Source organism: Eumetopias jubatus, unplaced genomic scaffold, assembly GCF_037043125.1.
Source record: "Eumetopias jubatus isolate StellerSeaLion01/CBP00866 unplaced genomic scaffold, mEumJub1_p1.0 scaffold_9, whole genome shotgun sequence".
In the NCBI taxonomy this organism is placed as follows: Eukaryota; Metazoa; Chordata; class Mammalia; order Carnivora; family Otariidae; genus Eumetopias; species Eumetopias jubatus.
The window spans coordinates 896,710-915,514 of record NW_028274815.1 but is presented as its reverse complement, the minus strand read 5'-3'; the positions used below and the strand labels follow the sequence as shown (position 1 = coordinate 915,514).

General features: G+C 46.7%; 1 protein-coding gene across 1 annotated transcript in view; it reads right to left on the bottom strand.

Moving 5' to 3' along the window:
* SNTG2 (syntrophin gamma 2) overlaps positions 1 to 18,805 on the bottom strand; it is a 339,157-nt gene that overhangs the window by 187,526 nt on the left and 132,826 nt on the right. The window contains exons 9-11 of the mRNA XM_088026250.1: positions 2,973 to 3,091; positions 2,742 to 2,842; positions 2,417 to 2,555 (exon numbers count right to left, since the gene is read on the bottom strand). Coding sequence (XP_087882376.1) covers positions 2,417 to 2,555; positions 2,742 to 2,842; positions 2,973 to 3,091 — 359 coding nt within the window. The remainder of the gene's footprint in view (positions 1 to 2,416; positions 2,556 to 2,741; positions 2,843 to 2,972; positions 3,092 to 18,805) is intronic.

The window sequence follows — 18,805 nt, the reverse complement described above, 5'->3', positions numbered from 1 at the left end:
CTAAGAGGAACCGTAGCACATCTCGGCGCAAGAGGGCAGGCCATTCATCCATGGACTAGGAAGTCACCACTTTGCCAGATCTGATGGGTTAATGGACTCAGAAGGATTCCCAATAAATGCAAAAGCTGTCAGGCAAAACCCTGTTGCTAACCAGCATGTGTTCATGGTGCCGGCCACTCACCATGAGCGAGTGAGCGAGAGAGATGCGTGAGTTACTCCCTTAACCAAGTGAGAAACTGAGATCATGACAATGGACAGCCTGATGTGCTGGGCAGGCTGACGGGTCTGCGGTTGAAATTCATGAATCCCAAGATCTGTTGCTGTCCAGTGGCCTCAGTCTCCTCCCTGTCACCATCCGGCCATCGAGTGCCAGGCACACAGAAAAGGCACAGACACTGGGCAGGGGAGAGCCAGTCCCAAACCCCAGACCTGCTGGTTGCTGACCATGCCTTAGAGTTTGGCCCTGCCACCTGCCAGTGTGGCCCAAGTGAGACAGCTGGGGGTCGCTCTGCAGCCCCTCACCCCGTGTCTCTGTGTCATCAGCCAGGCTCAGGGGCTCCCCCATCTTTCCACTTTCTGAATCTCGTGGCCAACTCCCTGATTCAAAGCATCACCTCTCACCTACATTGCTCCAATGAACACTTCATCCATCTCTCAGGTTCCAGGACTGGAATATCTACAACATTGTCTGTATCATGACCAAACCTATAGGTATTTGAAAAATGAATTCAAACACATTAAAATAACCAATAATTCCACTTTCCATAGGAAGTTCTCTGTTGCACGGAGCAGAATCTGAATTTCTTAGCAGACCCTACAAAGCCTCATCTCTGGCCCCCAGTTACCAATCACCACGCAAATCAACAGACTAAACCCTATCAGTTCCTCCACATGTCATCTGCTCTTGCCTCTGAGCATTCGCACACACTGTTCCATCTGCTTGAGAAACCCTTCCCTCCCCACCTTTCCTATCCCGTCTCGGCTCTCACATCCTCACCTGCAGAGAGCCTTCCCTGACCTCCTAGGTGCTCTGGGGTGTCTTGTCTTCCCATGGAAGTACCTGACCACTGCAGCAAACTCGGCTTGCCTCTCTATTCCCAGACACCAACTCACGGACTTCATCTGGCCCCTGTGACGGTTCACTTTGTGTGCAACTTGACTGGGCCATGGTGCCCAGGTATTTGGTCAAACATTATTTGGGATGTTTCTGTGAAAGTGTTTTTTTTTTTTTTAAGAGAGATTTTATTTCTTTATTTTGAGAGAGAGAGAATGCACACAAGCAGGTGGAAAGGCAGAGGGAGAGGGAGAAGCAGACTGAGCAATGTGGGACTCGATCCTAGGACCCTGGGATCGTGATCTCAGCCGAAGGCAGACACTTCACTGACTGAGCCACACAGGTGGCCCTGTAAAAGTCTTTTTGAATGAGAGTAACTTTTAAATCAGTGGACTTAGAGTAAAGCAGATTGCTCTCCGTGATGTGGGTGGGCCTCGTCCAATCAGCTGATGACCTGATAGAATGAAGAAGCGGATGCTCTCTAAAACAAGAGAGAATTCCTCTGCCAGATGGTCTTCAAACTGGGACATCAGTTCTTCCTGCCTTTGGACTTGAACCGGATCACGAGCTCCCTGGCTCTCAGGCCACCCAACGCAGCCCAGAACCTACACGCCAGGTCCTCCTGGGTCTCTGGCTGGTCAGGGGCAGATCTTCTCAGCCTCCGTAACTACACGAGCCTGTTCCTTAAATAAACCCCTTCCCATATCTGTATCTGTCCGTCTCGTGCACCTACTGATTCTGTTTCTGTGGAGGACACTGAGGAGGGCAGTCTTCCCCGCTCCATGATGCCAGCGTTGAGAGATGCGGCCAGGGCTGTGCCTGCAGGTGCATGATGAGGAAAACTCGCCCTCATTCATCTCAGTTAGCTGCTGCTCCTCTGTAGACGGACTGACACCTGAACTGCTACCAGACAACGCCCGTCGATGGCTCCATGTCTTGGTGCTGACGAGTGTCTCCTGCAGCCATCGCTCATCTGAGCCCTGCAGCACCACCGTGCGCACACACCCCATTCCGAGATGAAGCTGGGAGAGCCCGAACAACCTGCAGCTACAGCATTTTTAAGTCACTGCCCCTTCTCTCCCCTCTCTCCCCAGAGCCACTACGCAAGCTCCAGGGCTTGGTGCCTCCAACGCTGACCCCCCCAACCTCACATTTGGTTAGGAACGACGCCCCCACCACCTTCTGTGACTTCAGCTCATGCACGCCCTTCCCACCACACTCTCTTCACAAAGGGATCACACCTGTCACCGGCTCTGGCTTGCCTCCTACCCACTCACCCCTGCACACCACCACCAGGGTAACAATCACAAAAGGTCACAGTAGGACCAGTGACCGCCTCCCACCGGGAACACACTCACGGACCCTGCTCTGCACATCCTCCATGGCGCTCGGCGTCAGGACGCCACTCTGACATGTGGGCTTCTGCTCCGGCCCCGTCACCTGGTGGAAGGTGGGTCGGGTGGACGGCTCGGCGCGGCACTCAGTCTGACCCCTCGTCACCCTGCAGGCCCAGATTGGACGGCCTCCACCACTACTCCCCTGAAACCCATCGCCGAGAGCTGCCCCGCTCGGCGATGCTCTCAGGGACATGAAGCTCCTCAGAACTAGCGCGCGCAGTGTGTCTCCCTGTGCCTGTGGCGCCTGACCCTGGCTGGAGGCGGACAGCGGGCCAGCTCTGAGGTCCCACCGCGGGCTTGGTGAGGGGTCAGTGGTGACGTCACGAACACCGTCCTCAGCAGCCAGCACGATGGGGTCCCGCCCCCACGCGGCAGAACCGCTGCGACCTCGCTGGGCCGTGATCAGACTGTCACCCACCCCGTGTGTCCCCTCGCGATGTCACTGCCAGCGCACAGCCCACTCGGAGCCACTTGGAACGGGCAGGGCTGCCCCAGCCTCCCCTGGGTCAGCCTCTCCTCACTCGCACGCCCTGCTGCTGCCGGGCGTCCCCAGGCTGCTCCCAGCGCGGCCGCCCCGGCCACCGTGAGAACCTCTGTGTTCGCCGCAGAAAGCCGGTGTTCCGGCCGGGCGGGCCCTGACCTGCAGCAAACCCGGCGGCAGCAGCCGGGAGACCAAGTCACCGTCCGGTCCCCACAGCTGCCTGTCCCCGCTTCTCTCCTGCAGGATGGACGGCCCCTCCCCTGCAGGACCTAAGAGCTACTTCAGAAATCAGCTGCTTTAATGCGATTCTAAACATCTCCGTGAACTCATCATCTTTAAATTATTACATTCCTGCCGGTCGTAAGTGGCCATCAACAGAGGCTCCTAACTGTGCTCAAATTCACACATTTTGCTAAGTAACTCGTTGGCCAAAGCATATCTATGTATGTGTCATGCATGGATGCCAGGCACATGCCAGAGAATACGGGAGAGCCTCGAGGGTCTGCGCGCAGCACAGCGGAGGGCGGCCGTGTCCTTCTCTTCAGCCAGACACAAGATGCTGTTTACTTGAACATCTGCCATTCCTAGAACACCTGCTTTGTGTCCTCAACCCGAGTGCTTGGCGCATGCACGAGACAGCACCCACCTGCCCAGGACGGAGTTGGCCAGGAAGGAGCCTACCATGGTTAGGAACAAAACATGCTAAGCTGAAATCCACTGGCTGTTTTCTTTTGTGTAAGCTCACAGGCAAAATTTAAAATATTTTGCGTATCTAACTACACTGGAATTAAAAATAAAAACTTAATAAAAGTGAAATATTTTGTGTGTCTATATGTTCAATACAAGATGTATATAACCTTAATTTATACCAAAATATTTGCATATTTTTTGTATATGTACTTGTATGTGTGTACATATTTGTGCTTATGTATTTGTGTGCATTTACACCTATATATTGGTATGTGTATATATTTATATTTACATATTGGTACACGCCTTTATATTTATGTATTTCTATGTGTACACTTATATACACATATTTATACATGTGTGTATATTTAATACATGTGTACATGTACTTACGTATGTGTGTGTTTATCCTCACATATCTGTGTGTACTTACATATGTGTGTGTGTGCATATATACTTTTTATTTTTCTATTTTTTTAAATTTGTTTTATCTTATTTTTTGGGAAAGAGAGAGTGGGGTGCACATAAGTGGGGGGAGGGCAAAGGAGAGAGGGAGAGAATCTCAAGCAGGCTCCATGCTCAGCACAGGGCCCCACATGGGACTTGAGCTCACGACCCTGGGATCATGACCTGAGCCGAGGTCAAGAGCCAGATGCCCAACCGAGGCACCCAGGCGGCCCTGCATATGTACTTTTTAAAAAAATGCATTTGAGGAGCCCACCTCCCTTTTCCTCTTCAGAGCTAACCACAATGATAAATTTTCCATCCAATGAAAGTTTCTATACTTTTACTTCATATTTATGTACAAATAAATATTCAACAGTAGTTAGTACATTCTTAAAATTTCAGGAAGGGTACACTATAGTATAGACCATCCACGTTCCCACCTCAGTGGAGACATGTGGACAGAGCAAGACCCACTCCACTCATCCTCACGTCCACGTGGTACTCCATCCTCACGGCGTGGGGTCGGGCCATCCCCTTGGGTTACGGTCGGACCATCTGCATGGTATCCCACCGCATGAACTGAAACAATACGCACAGTCTCCTGGACTGTAACCCTGAGCTATTTCTATTAGGAACTACTCCACTCTGATCCTTGATAAACAAGCACTGTCTGGCACCCAGGCCATTCACAGTGCTTTGCTCTTTAAATGATGCGATCATAAGCAATCCTGACATGTGTCCTTGTTGAGAGTGGGGACTTCTCAGGTACCCGCCTAGAAATGCACTTTCTGCATCATAAAGCACGAGCATTTTCTTTTCTTCTCTTTTTATTAAGATTTTATTTATTTGACAGAGAGACACAGCGAGAAAGGGCACACAAGCAGGGGGAGTGGCAGAGGGAGAAGCAGGCTTCCCGCGGAGCAGGGAGCCCGATGTGGGGCTCGATCCCAGGACCCTGGGATCATGACCTGAGCCGAAGGCAGACGCTTAAGGACTGAGCCACCCAGGCACCCCAAGCATGAGCATTTTCAAGCCTTTAGCCAGACTGCTCCTCACAACACTTGTAAAGATTTACAAAGTTGCGTCTGAGTCTCTGGCAATCCACTAGAGAGGCAACATTTGGGATTAACATGTTTTTATTTTTCAATCTCATAGCTGTGAAGCAATTTATCCGTAATGAGAATTTATATTTCCCTGATCACTGGTGAGCCACCTGAGCCTCATTTATGTTTATTGCCCTTACAGATTTCCATGTGTTGGATTTCCTGTTTATACCACTGGGCTTTTTAAAAATTTCTTTATTAATTTTTAATTATTTCTCTAATATGGAAATATATCCTGTGTATATTAATTGGAAACATGCTTTTCCAGCATATGGTCTGTCAGTTAATCTTAGCTATGCTGTCTTTTTGGGGAAAAAAAAAACCCAAAAATATATCTATGTATATGTAGAGATTTTCACTGTAATGTAGTCATATTTTCATTCTGATTCTTTACAGTTTCTGTTTTATAATCTGCTCTAAAAGTCTGTTCTACAAGCCTTTACATAATCCTTTTAAGTTTTGTTCTGAACATTTTTTGAACATTTGACTGCCGGAGAGATGGCACATCTCCAAGTGTGAGTACAGAAGTCAGTTTCCGGGGATAACCCACCGCACGGCATTTGTGCACACTGGAGGCCGACTAGGCCATGCGGATGGAGGTTCTGTTCCAAGTGTTTCTCCTCTGCCTCTCATCCCCTTGAGCAAGTGGCCCTCGGCCACACTGCAGCCCATCCAGCACCAACACCTGCAAACAGGATCTCCCAAAGCCCGGAGGGCCTTTACTTCTCAACAGCGTGGCCCTGGTCCAGGGCGTCCACATCACCAGTCTGCACGGGTCTGCTGAGCCGCTGCCCAGGACCCTGCAGCTAGCTGACTCCTCCTCCATGCCTCCTCCACAGGCACCCAAATGATTTTAAAACACAGACATGATCAAGTCCTGCCGAGTCCCGCTCTGCACACGTCTCACTGCTTCCTCTCTTCTTGGGCTCCAGGCCCCCTGACCACACACGGCCTCCACTGCCCCTGCTCACCTGCTTTCTCCACCTGCCCGTCCCAGCGCACTGGCTTCCTGGGGCTCCTCACGCCCCCCACCGTGGATGAGTGCAGGAAGGAACAGGCACAGCACGGCAGATTTTCAGGGAAGTGAAACTCTTCTGTATGATACTATAACAATGAACACATTTCATGATCTGTTTGCCCAAACTCAGAATTTACAACACCACAAGTGGACCCTAAGGTGAACTATGGGCTTTGGGTGATAATGACATAGCCATAAACATCAATTGTAACAGACGTCCCCTCTGGCGGGGGATGTTGATCGTCGGGGAGGTTGTACACATGTGAGGGGCAGAGGTACATGGGTAATCTCTGTACCTTCCCCTCAATTTTGCTGTGAGTCTTAAACGTCTCTAAAAAAAGGCCTTGATAATTAAAAAGGAACTAGTGAGCAGCTATATTAAAAATCAAGACTCTATTTGCAGATGATATCATCTTACAAACAAAAAATCCTAAGGAATCCACCCAAAGATTATTTGACCCAATAAATGAGTTGAGAAATGTGGCAAGATGCAAGATCAATACATAATCAATTGTATCTCTAAACACTTGCAATGAATAATCTAAAAATGAAATTAAGAAACTAAATCGATGGAAAAAAATCCATGCTCCTGGATCGGAAGGCTTAAGACGGCAGCAATCCCGATTGATCTACAGATTCAGTGCAACCTCTATCAAGATCCCAGGTGGCTTCTTTGCAAAAATTGACAAGCTGATACTAAAATTACATGGAAATTCAAGGGACCCAGGATAGCCAAAACAACCCTGACAAAGAACAAAACAGGGGAACTCACATTTCCCAATTTCAAAACTTCCTGCAAGGAACAATAATCAAGACGGTGTGGTGCTAGCAAAAGGGTGAGGATATATATAAAGGTCTCCAAGGGCAGACATATAGATCAATGGAATAAAACTGAGAATCCAGAAATAAACCCTCACATACGTGACCAGTTCATTTTCAACAAGACTGACAGGACAATCCAATGGGGGCAAGAATAGACTTTTTGTCCAATGCTGCTGGGACACCTGGGTATCCACATCTAGAAAAATGGATTTGTAGTCCTTCCTTACACCATACACAAAACTTAACTCAAAATGGATCCTTTATGCAAAAAGTAACAACTGAAATTATAGAAGTCTTAGAGGAAAACAGGAGTAAGTCTTCAGGACCTTGGAAAAGCACTGGTTTATCAGATAAAACACCAAAGAATATGTGACAAAAGAAAAAGCAGACCAAAATAAAAACTGTCATGGATACCATGAAGAAAATAAAGACAACCCACAGAAAGGCAGAAAATTTCTATTTTCTGTACATCTGTATCTACATAGGATTTACATGCAAAATATTTTTAAAAAACCTATTAACTGAATATAGCAAACAACTCAATTAAAATATGAGTGAAGAATCTGAATATACAACTCTCCTAAGAAAATATACAAATGGCCAATGAACACATGGGAAGATATTTAACATTTTTATTAACTGGGGAAATGAAAATCAAAACCACTTAAGATACTACATCCCCTCTGGTGACTATGCTTTCTTCAGCAGGAATACTATTAAGTGTGAGCAAGGATGTGCAGAAGCTGGAACTCTCTTAACCTGCTGCGGGGGATGTGGATGGCGTAACCTTCATGATACACTTTTCGTTACGAGCTCTCAGAGATACAGAACTGACTATAGGGACTTCAAAACTAATGAAACAGAACTGGAAATCTTTGGAAAACAGCTGAGCAGTCCCTCAAACAGGCTAAACACAGAGTGTCCATGACACCCAGCAATTCCACCCCAAGGGACCTTGGGTGGACACTCAACAACCTGCGCACAAATGTTCACAGCAGCATTATTCACAGGAGCCCCAAGTGGAGAAACCCAAACATCCGAGAACAGGATGTGATACGACAGAATATATTTTGCAATAACAAAAACTGGAGTCTGAAACTTGCTACAGGGTGGACAAACCTTGAGGTCGTGACGATAAGGGAAAGAAGCCAGTCACAAAGACCGCCATGTGATCCTAACAACGCACAATGTCCACCACAGGCAGATCCATATCAAAAGTAGGTTAGTGTTGCCATGGCCCTGGGGAGATGCATAATGGGGAGTGACTGCTCAGTGGCTGGGGCCCCTTTTGTTGGGCGTGAAAAGTTCTTAACGCAGACTATAGTGATGAGTGCCCAACTCTGAATATCCTAAAACCACTGAACTGCGCATTGTGGTTGAAGAGTATGGTGTGTGAGTTACATATTTGCTATAAAGAAAATAAAGAGCAGTAGGAATAAAGACTTGGCCAGGCTCTGCCCAAATGCCAGGCGCAGTGAAGCTCATTAAACTAACCTGGCAATATCTCCAGGCCCAGACACAGGAAATACAACGTGGCTGGTGGACACTTCCAGGTCATAATCTCTTTCCAAAATGTCACTTGGTGGCTCAGAGTTGAATTCTGAGCGAAGGTGAATTCTGTTCAATTAACCATCATCATCGTTTTAATTTTATTTTACTGATTTACTTATTTTGCTCTGCAGGAATTCCTGAAGTTTTTATATTCATTTACTTTTGAAATTCCTAATGTCAATGGTATATTTCTGAGGATGCCAGAAATAAATACTGTACCAAAAAAGTTTTGTAATTGTACTTTGATTACTGTTTCTGTTCCATATCTTTGATTTCTTCTATAGAAATATCTAGAATTCGTCCTGTCTTCCTTATCTCTTATCCTCTTTATCATATTTTTGTCTTTTTTTGGCTCTGTATTCTTAGAAATCATAGTTTTCTTAACACCACTAATTCAATTTCTACATCTGTTTTCTGTTTCTTATTTCTGCTAATGCATTTTAAGATATTTTGTTCTATAAAACAGTCCAGTTTGCTTTTCAGTTGGCACATGACGCTGGTAATTTATGCAAAAATATGCTGTGTTCTACATGAAACCCTAATGAAGTCCTTTTCTTCATCTGCATGGTGTGCCTTACCGCAGACATTCACCCGCTGGCTAAGTAATGTTACCGCTGTTCCAGTCCCCCCATGAGCAGCAGGGACCTCCTGGTCTTCTCCCTGCTGTCTGAGAGCACAATTGATCCACCCCCCAAATTAATCTCCAGGCAACAAGATGCGTATGGTCTCCCGGGAAACTTCTCATCATTTATTTCTTGATGGTTATCACGAACTGTGAGGGGATCCATCCTTACCACTGCTGCCGGGTCTCATGATGGTAACAAGGAAACTCACTTCTGGGAAAGCAGCTGGGTCTTCTCACTGGAAGGAGTCATGTCCTAAAGCAGCCCTGGGCCCACCCAGTGGAACTGGCTGGTTTTGAATTACATATGGCGGATGCCTTTTCTCGGCTACACATTAATTTCTATGGTTAGTCCACATTACTACCAGGCATTATTTTGGGGAAAAAAAATTGCCTCACATCCCAACACATGATTATGAAGTCAAAAGCTTTAAGAGGATTATGGCAAATAAAATAAACCAAAAGGACTCCAGTGAGTTAGTGAATATAAGCATCCTAATACAAGAAGGCAGGTGCTTTTGGGGAGGAAAAAGTAACTACAGTACGCACTGTTAATTTTGGAATTAAAGTCATAGTTTTGTTCTTGCACATGTTATAGAACTTATAACTTCTCCTCTACCTCCTCCTCCCTCAGAGCTGTGATTTGCATAGACTATATTTAATAGTCACACATGACTTAGAAAATTAAATCATTTATTTGAGGGATTGGCATTCATCCTTGAAATTCATTAGACATTAATACTTGCAACAGACTTCCAGGAGACTTAGCTATAATACCTAAAGTTATGGAGCAATAAAGATGCCATCTGGTTTTCTCTGTCTTCAGTATTAAATTATCTGATTACTAGCAGAAACATACAGATCTCTGTAAGCAGTTACTTTTGCACAGCACGGGGGCGAGGAGCATGAATCCCAGCACAGTCAAAAATCCATGCATAACTTTTGACCCCCCTAAAAATTAACCACTGAGAGCCTACTGCCGACCAAAGCCTTACCCAAAACATAAACGTAGATCAACATCTACTTTGTAGACATGTCGTATACTGTGTTCTTACAATAAAGCGAGAGAAAAGAAAATGTTATTAAGAAATTCATAAGACAAAATACATTCACAGCACTATCCTGTATTTAAGGAAAAACAAACAAACAAACAAACATCCACATGTAAGTGGGTCCACGCAGTTCAAACCTGTGTGGTCCAGGGGTCGACTGTAGTGTGGCGAGGGACGGAGGTGATCGCGAGGCTTCCTGAAAGCTATGGCAATCGGCGGCATGGTGCTGGTATAGGAGAGATGCTTGTACTCACATACACATACGAGTGCACATATGTACGCATGAGCATCGTCCAGAGATATACCCAGAGATGGAGCCTACAGAGTTTTACCAAAATGGCCAAGTAAGTTTAATGAGGAAAGGGTAGACTTTCAAAAAACACTGCTGGAATCATCAGAGAACCATCTGCGAAAGAAATGAACCCCAATGCGTACACTTCATGACTTCCACAGAAAGTACCCAAAACAGACCCCAGACTTATATGCAAGAGTAAGATGTATAAAGCTTCAAGAACAAAATAGAAACTTACGGCGGCAGGTTCAGCACAAGAAAGAGGAGCCAGAGCAGTAAAAAAAAAAAAAACAAGAAAGAAAGAGAACTGGTAAACTGGAGTGTAGTGAAATGAACAGTGTGTGCATTACGACAGGAGGGTTAAAGAAGTGAGAAGACAAAAGAGCTTGGAAAAAACTTGCACAAAATACATGTCTTAGGTCTGACAACTTGTAGTCATCACTGCAGAGTGTACAACTTGTACCACTCAATGTTATGAGGAAAGACACTCAGTAGAAAACAGATAAAATATAATCAAAAGGCTTTCATCCTGAATATAAAAAGAAACCTTACATCTTAATTTATAACAAGACAAACAATGAAAAAAAGGGAAAGCCCTTCATGAAAGATTCATGAAAGACTCTATCCACACAGGAAACACATATGTGGAAGAGATTCAGGGCACCCGTCCCATGTCCCCAAGCACTGTGAGGACCTGGAGTGCCAGGACCCTCATTCGCTGCTGATGGGAATACAGAACAGCACAGTCCTTTGGAAAACAATTTAAAGTAAGACCCAGGAATCAGGATTCCTAGGTGTTTACTCAAGACATGAACATATATGCCCACAGCAAGTGTGTGCAGGAGTCCTTCCCGCTGTGCCTGCAACAAGTCTGTGCACAAGCCCTTCTTGCAGTAAGTGTGTGCACGAGCCCTTCCTGCAGCGAGTGTGTGCCCGAGCCCTTCCCGCTGTGCCTGCAATGAGTGTGTGCCCGAGCCATTCCTGCAGTGAGTGTGTGCATGAGCCCTTCCTGCAGAGAGTGTGTGCACGAGCCCTTCCTGCTGTGCCTGCAGTGAGTGTGTGCATAAGCCCTTCCTGCAGCGAGTGTGTGCATGAGCTCTTCTCGCTGTGCCTGCAATGAGTGTCATGAGTCCTTCCTGCAGTGAGTGTGTGCAAGAGCCCTTCCTGCAGTGAGTGTGCACGAGACCTTCCCACTGTGCCTGCAGCAAGTGTGTGCACGAGCCCTTCCTGCAGTGAGTGTGTGCCCGAGCCATTCCTGCAGTGAGTGTGTGCATGAGCCCTTCCTGCAGCGAGTGTGTGCACGAGCCCTTCCCGCTGTACCTGCAGCGAGTGTGTGCACGAGCCCTTCCTGCAGTGAGTGTGTGCACGAGCCCTTCCTGCTGTGCCTGCAGTGAGTGTGTGCATAAGCCCTTCCTGCAGCGAGTGTGTGCATGAGCTCTTCTCACTGTGCCTGCAATGAGTGTGTGCATGAGTCCTTCCTGCAGTGTGTGCAAGAGCCCTTCCTGCAGTGAGTGTGCACGAGACCTTCCCACTGTGCCTGCAGCAAGTGTGTGCAGGAGCCCTTCCTGCAGCGAGTGTGTGCATGAGCCCTTCCTGCTGTGCCTGCAATGAGTGTGTGCACGAGCCCTTCCTGCAGTGAGTGTGTGCAGGAGCAGTTCCTGCAGTGAGTGTGCACGAGCCCTTCCCACTGTGCCTGCAGCAAGTGTGTGCATTAGCCCTTCCTACAGCAAGTGTGTGCACGAGCCCTTCCTGCAGTGAGTGTGCACGAGCCCTTCCTGCAGCGAGACGTGTGCACAAGCCCTTCCTGCAGTGAGAGTGTGCACGAGCCCTTCCCACTGTGCCTGCAGCGAGTGTGTGCACGAGCCCTTCCTACTGTGCTTACAGCGAGTGTGTGCACGAGTCCTTCCTGCAGTGAGTGTGTGCATGAGCCCTTCCTGCTGTGTCTGCAGCGTGTGCATGAGCCCTTCCTGCTGTGTCTGCAGCGTGTGCATGAGCCCTTCCTGCAGCGAGAGCATGCATGAGCCCTTCCTGCAGTGAGTGTGGGCACGAGCCCTTCCTGCAGCGAGTGTGTGCACGAGCCATTCCCACTGTGGTATTGGTGGCCGCCCAGAGCCAGGAGCAGCTGAAGAGCCTGAACCCCCAAGCTGCATCCACTCCACGAACCCCAACAGGGAACAAGCCCCTGGTGCCTGCATCCTCACGCTATTTGAAAAGCATCATGTTAAGTGAAAGAAGCCTGCCTAAAATAAGTCAAGGAGCATACTGTATGATTCCCCGCACAAGACATTCGGAAACAGGCTGCACTGTGGGCAGGAAAGCAGCCGGCACAGGCCAGGGTTGGGGAACCGGGGCGGTCAGGAGAGGCGTCACTGCAAGGAGACCAGCAGAATGCCAGCTTCTGGAAGTGGGGCACAATCCTATTTGTCGAAACTGATAACACTACACAACGACTCCGTGCCACTGTTACATCACACGAAGTCCACCTCAACACGCCTGCCCCCAGAAGATGGGCATCACGCTCAGGTTCACTGGTTCTTTCTAGAGACAAAAGTCGGGGGTGAGGACCTCGGATATGCTGAGACTCCCTCGTCAGCACTGACCGTGTCTCAGCACACACTCCGCTGCGAGGCTCGGCGGGGAGACGGGTGATAGCTGGTCCCTGCCGTGGCTGAGACGGCAGGATGGCCGTCCCACGTGGGTCCGCATCTCTAGGTGATGTGGGCATGAATGTCAGTAGCAGACTTTAAAGTGAAGACATTTCAAGACGTGTAAGCACCCACAGACTGCCTGTGGGGCAGTGCGGGATGCTGGTCTGCGAGGAAATGGCTCCGTTCCTGGGGGGACGACCGTCCTCGGTGCCTCCCATCCTGCCAGGTAGTCCGAGCCAGCACAGCCATGACCACCCCTTTCCAGGCAATTTCTCAGGGATGACTGTCCTGCTGACGCTGTCCCCCAGTCCTTGCGCCCAGGGGCCCCTCTAAGACCAGCCCTCCATCCTTGACTCAGAATTCCTAGCGTGGCTTCCTAGTGTTGGGCAGGGGGCCCACTGCACCTCTGGCTGGTGGCAGCTTCCCTCTGAGCTCCCTTCCCTCACAACTCTCTCTGGAGACCCTCCCACCACCCCTTACAGGCCCGGGGTTGACCCTCTCCCATCTCATGGTCCCTAAGTGCTTCACAACGGCCAACACTCTGACTACTCGAAGGGACATGTCCCAGGTTCTGCGATATGAGGATGCGCACCTGTCCACATCCAATTCTGAGGGCTTCAAACATGTAGTCTTCCCAGACTATCCTCATGCAGTGGCTCCAGCCCCTGCAGACCTCCACCTCCCCCAGGCTCCCCACAGAGCACACCCAGCTCTGTCTGCTGGGGACATGCTTCCCCTGCCCACAAAGCTGCTGCCTCCTGCAGACACACACCGTCTCCCACAATGCCCGTGCTTCCCCGACGCTCCTGGCTCAATGTCAAGCACATAATCAGCATTTCAAAAATTTGTGTCAAAAAATTATTTGTTAAATACATGTACGTAAACCATAACAATAAAATACTTCACTCATTTATAGAGTAGATAAAAGTAACATTTCAATTTTAATTTAAAGCTATTAATGAGAGAAAACTATTATATTTTAAGAATATTCTTAAATAGGCACTCTAAAAATGCTAAGCATCACTGGTTTCTCTAACATGTTTTACCTTTCAGAAATTCGGAGGACATTTTCTTTAAACAACAAACCTGTGCTTTAATTAGAACAGGGCTACGTTTTGTCTTTTCTACCAAATGATCGAGTCCTCTACTTAAGGAAGAAAACAATGTCCTGCATGCTAACAGAGCAATCCTCCCTGGCTCTTCCACAGAATCCCAGACACTTGAAGGGCAGGGGTCGGCTATTTTAAAAGATATCAGTGTGAGGGTGCATCCCTGCCTCACCCTGAGCTGTCCAGACCCCTCCCTCGGTATTTTATCTGCTTTCCTTTCTTTTTTAACCAGGGCAATCTCAGTCACAGCATTTACTAAATACAGTTTCTTCACGGAAAGCACAATTTAATTATTTAAATTTACATGATCTTGTTGAGTGTAGGTCAACCCACATAAAGCAGCATCTTTGCCAACTTTAAAAAATGGAAACAGAGGGGCACCTGGGGGCTCAGTCGTTAAGCATCTGCCTTCGGCTCAGGTCATGATCCTGGGGTCCTGGGATCGAGCCCCGCATCGGGCTCCCTGCTCCGCGGAGGGCCTGCTGCTCCCTCTCCCACTCCCCCTGCTTGTGTTCCCTCTCTCGCTGGGTCTCTCTCTGTCAAATAAATAAATAAAATCTTTAAAAAAAGTGGAAACAGAATGCTGATTCCGTAGAGATTTCAGAAGCACCCCTCGCAGAGCCGGGGGGGGGGTGCGCAGACACACCCCCAAGGGCGGCTGGCTTCCCTGTCCCCATTCCTCCACCTGAAGCCGCCAGAAAAGGGACATTTGGCAAACTCAGTCTCCCCCCAATGTCCTCACCACACGCACACACGGAGAGGCGTGCATACGTTCTATGGTTATTCTCAGGGGAATCCAAAGATATTATAGGAAATGCATATTACACAGTGATAGGCACCCCAGAAATAATAAGAACTAACCAAAAGGCACTCCCGCCTTCTCCCTTCTGAGCTTCGATTCCCAGAAAAAGAATAAACATGTTGGATCTCTGAACACAATAATTTCCTCTATTTTCTTCCTTATCTATGAAACTGTGATGACATTCACTGACCTTACTATTTACAACCCCTGTGAGAAAATTAAAGCAAGTAGCTATGAGGGTTCATGATCAAGCAGCAACACTTATATTAATCCAAAGAATGGCCAAGGAGGCAGGCGGCCTGGGACTCTGTCAGGGGAGTGCTCCGGGGGCCCTGCACTGGCGGGGCCCCTCCACCCTCAGGGAGCAAGCGTTCACACAGAATCAAGCAGAGAAAAAGCCGAATTTCTGACTGCAGTTCTGAGGGGCCAATTTCTCACAAGTCAGTTTCTCTTTTAAAATCAGATTATTCCATAGATACCCTCTGACGTTAAAATCAACACCACTTCGGTTGGGAGATTTGAAACCTTTTGGGATGTCTCTGCCTGGACCAGCACATGACAGCACAGGCAAGCTCCCCAAAACAGGTGTGTAGTGGTTATCACCTCGACTGGCCCCAAAATTCAAGTCAAGAAGCTAGTTTTCCCCTTCTTAGAAAAGAAAAGGCCAACTGAGAGAGAAGGAAAGACGTACTGTCAGCCAACAAACCATCCTATTTAGGAGGAAGGAAATATCTTCATTACAGAAGTTGTTCTAGCATAAAATGCGTTCTTGCCAGTTTCAACATTTTCCGAAAAGGAAAAACACCACCTAGTCTTCATGTTTAATGGAAGCAGACACATATGTTCTGGTAGATTTTCTTTTCCAGAAGCCAGTACACAGTAACTGAAGAAAAGGCAGTTCCTCTGGAGGCTGGACCCATTTCTGTCAGGAGATACAATTTTTTCTTCAGAAGCCAGATTGTGTCTAAGAATGAATGTGATTTATATATATTTGGCTTTCTGGCAACACTTGACGATTAGATTTTGTATCTTCACAAATTGAGGTGATTCCTTCCCCCCCCCAAAAAAAAAAAAGTTTCCTGGGAAGAAAAATGACATATAATGTACTTCTGCCCAGAAGTCTCTCCTGGCAAATTGTGCAGAGTGTATTATCTCTATTCTAGTGCTTTTGAGGAAAACTCCTTAAAAGGAACAAATAGGCTCACGTCAATCCTTGTTAAATCCCAGGATTAAACTTCCGGCTCTGCTATAACACAGTCAGCTCTGGACCTGTGGACATGAGGTCCGAATGCAGCAACTGAGAACCATGGGCTCCACTCCTGGTCCAGCAGGTAGTGTCTGTGGGTTTTCTGTCACCATAACCTCAACTTCGACTTGTGGTCTACTCTCCCTCTCCTTGCCTTGCTCAGATAGATGGACAGTTCAGCGATGTCCTCCTGACACTGCACACTCCTGCCAGATGCCCACACGGAAGAGGCAATTCCAGGAGGACAAAATGCAGGATGTAAACGCGATGTTTAGGAGATGTGTGTGTGCATGCCCATGTGTATGTAGACACGTGTAGATGCATGTGCACGTGTGCGCGTGTACATAGATGTGCACAATGCACGGGTGTATGTGTGTGCATGCACGTGTGTACGTAGACACGTGTAGATGCATGTGCACATTTGTGTGCACACACAGCCGTATGTGTGTGTACATGCATGTGTGTGCACACGTGTGTACATGTGCAACTGTGTATTGTGTACATGTGTGCAGGCCTGTATGTATGCATGTGTATGTTTATATGCACACATGTGCATGCGTGTTCCTTTCAAGGAAAACTAAGAGTATTTTCTTTTTGCGACACCAAATATTAAAATAAGGTTTTACCGACAGATGTTGGTGGGGATGCGGAGAAAGGGGAACCCTCCTACACTGTTGGTGGGAATGCAAGCTGGTGCAGCCACTCTGGAAAACAGTATGGAGGTTCCTCAAACAGATGAAAATAGAGCTACCATATGATCCATCAATTGCACTACTGGGTATTTACTACAAAGATACAAATGTAGGGATCCGAAGGGGTATGTGCACCCCGATGTTTATAGCAGCAATGTCCACAATAGCCAAACTGTGGAAAGAGCCAAGATGTCCATCGACTGATGAATGGATAAAGAAGAAGTGGTATATATACACAATGGAATATTATGCAGCCATCAAAAGGAATGAGATCTTGCCATTTGCAACGACGTGGTTGGAACTGGAGGGTGTTATGCTGAGTGAAATAAGTCAATCAGAGAAAGACATGTATCATATGACCTCACTGATATGAGGAATTCTTAATCTCAGGAGATAAACTGAGGGTTGCTGGAATGGTGGGGGGTGGGAGGGATGGGGTGGCTGGGTGATGGACATTGGGGAGGGTATGTGCTATGGTGAGCACTGTGAATTGTACAAGACTGATGAATCACGGATTTGTACTTCTGAAACAAATAATGCAAGATATGTTAAGAAAAAAGAAAAAGAAGAAGATAGCAGGAGGGGAAGAATGAAGGGGAGTAAGACGGAGGGGGAGATGAACCATGAGAGACTATGGACTCTGAGAAACAAACTGAGGGTTCTAGAGGGGAGGGGGGTGGGGGGATGGGTTAGCCTGGTGATGGGTATTAAAGAGGGCACGTTCTGCGTGGAGCACCGGGTGTTATGCACAAACAATGAATCATGGAACACTACATCAAAAACTAATGATATAATGTATGGTGATTAACATAACAATAAAAAATTTTAAAAAATAAAAAAATAAAATAAAATAAGGTTTTACTACATCCACTTATTTTTTATTCATTAAAACATAAAAATATTGCATCTGTCCATTTAATTACACTTTTATCAAGTAGTTCCTGGAGCTAAAATACTTCAGGTTAGCATCTGGCAGAATATATAAGCTTTGTAGAAACCACTATATTCTTGGTAAAATAGATGATAAACCAAAATTTCACTTTATGTTCACCTTAAATATAAAACAGGATGGGAAGGTAGATATTATCATCCAGATTTTTTTTCTCTATTTTGGCAATGTCCCCATGACTCAGGAATACTCCGTGTACTTATGATACTACCTTTCACCCAGATCTGCAGGAAATAGAAAATTTTCCATGATCATGGAATGTTTTTAAGTCTACTATGAAAATCATCTCTCACCTGTTGACCTATAAAGAATCCTAAGACTGAGTTGTAACGTGAAAACATGATCTGACACATTTAATGCAGCAAGACTTGGTCAGACTGGTGTGTGTGTGTGTATGTGTGTGTGTCTGTGTGTGGTTAAGAATTAAGTATAAATAAAAAGAGGCTAATATGATTATTCTGGATTTGAGATAGGTTTTATTTCAAGCATACAAGTCAGGAGAAGTCACAGATGCCCTACAGAAAGCATTAAATTATACAATAACTGGACTTGTAAAAATTTGTTCCACTAGAAATTTTGAATGGTGATTATATCTACTTCATTCATAACCAAAAAAGTGGCATGATTCTCTCCCAAGCTATTTTCTCTAATGTAATATCAATCAAATTACTGCTTTCTGTAAATTTCAGCAATGACTTTGTTCCACATTGTGACCTTCGACAAATTCAGAGGTTGCAAAAAGGACATTAAGAGTGACAAGCTCTTTGAGGGGAAAATCACCTGGTTGGCTATTGAAAGAAACCCACACATCTGCATTACAGGTGGGAATG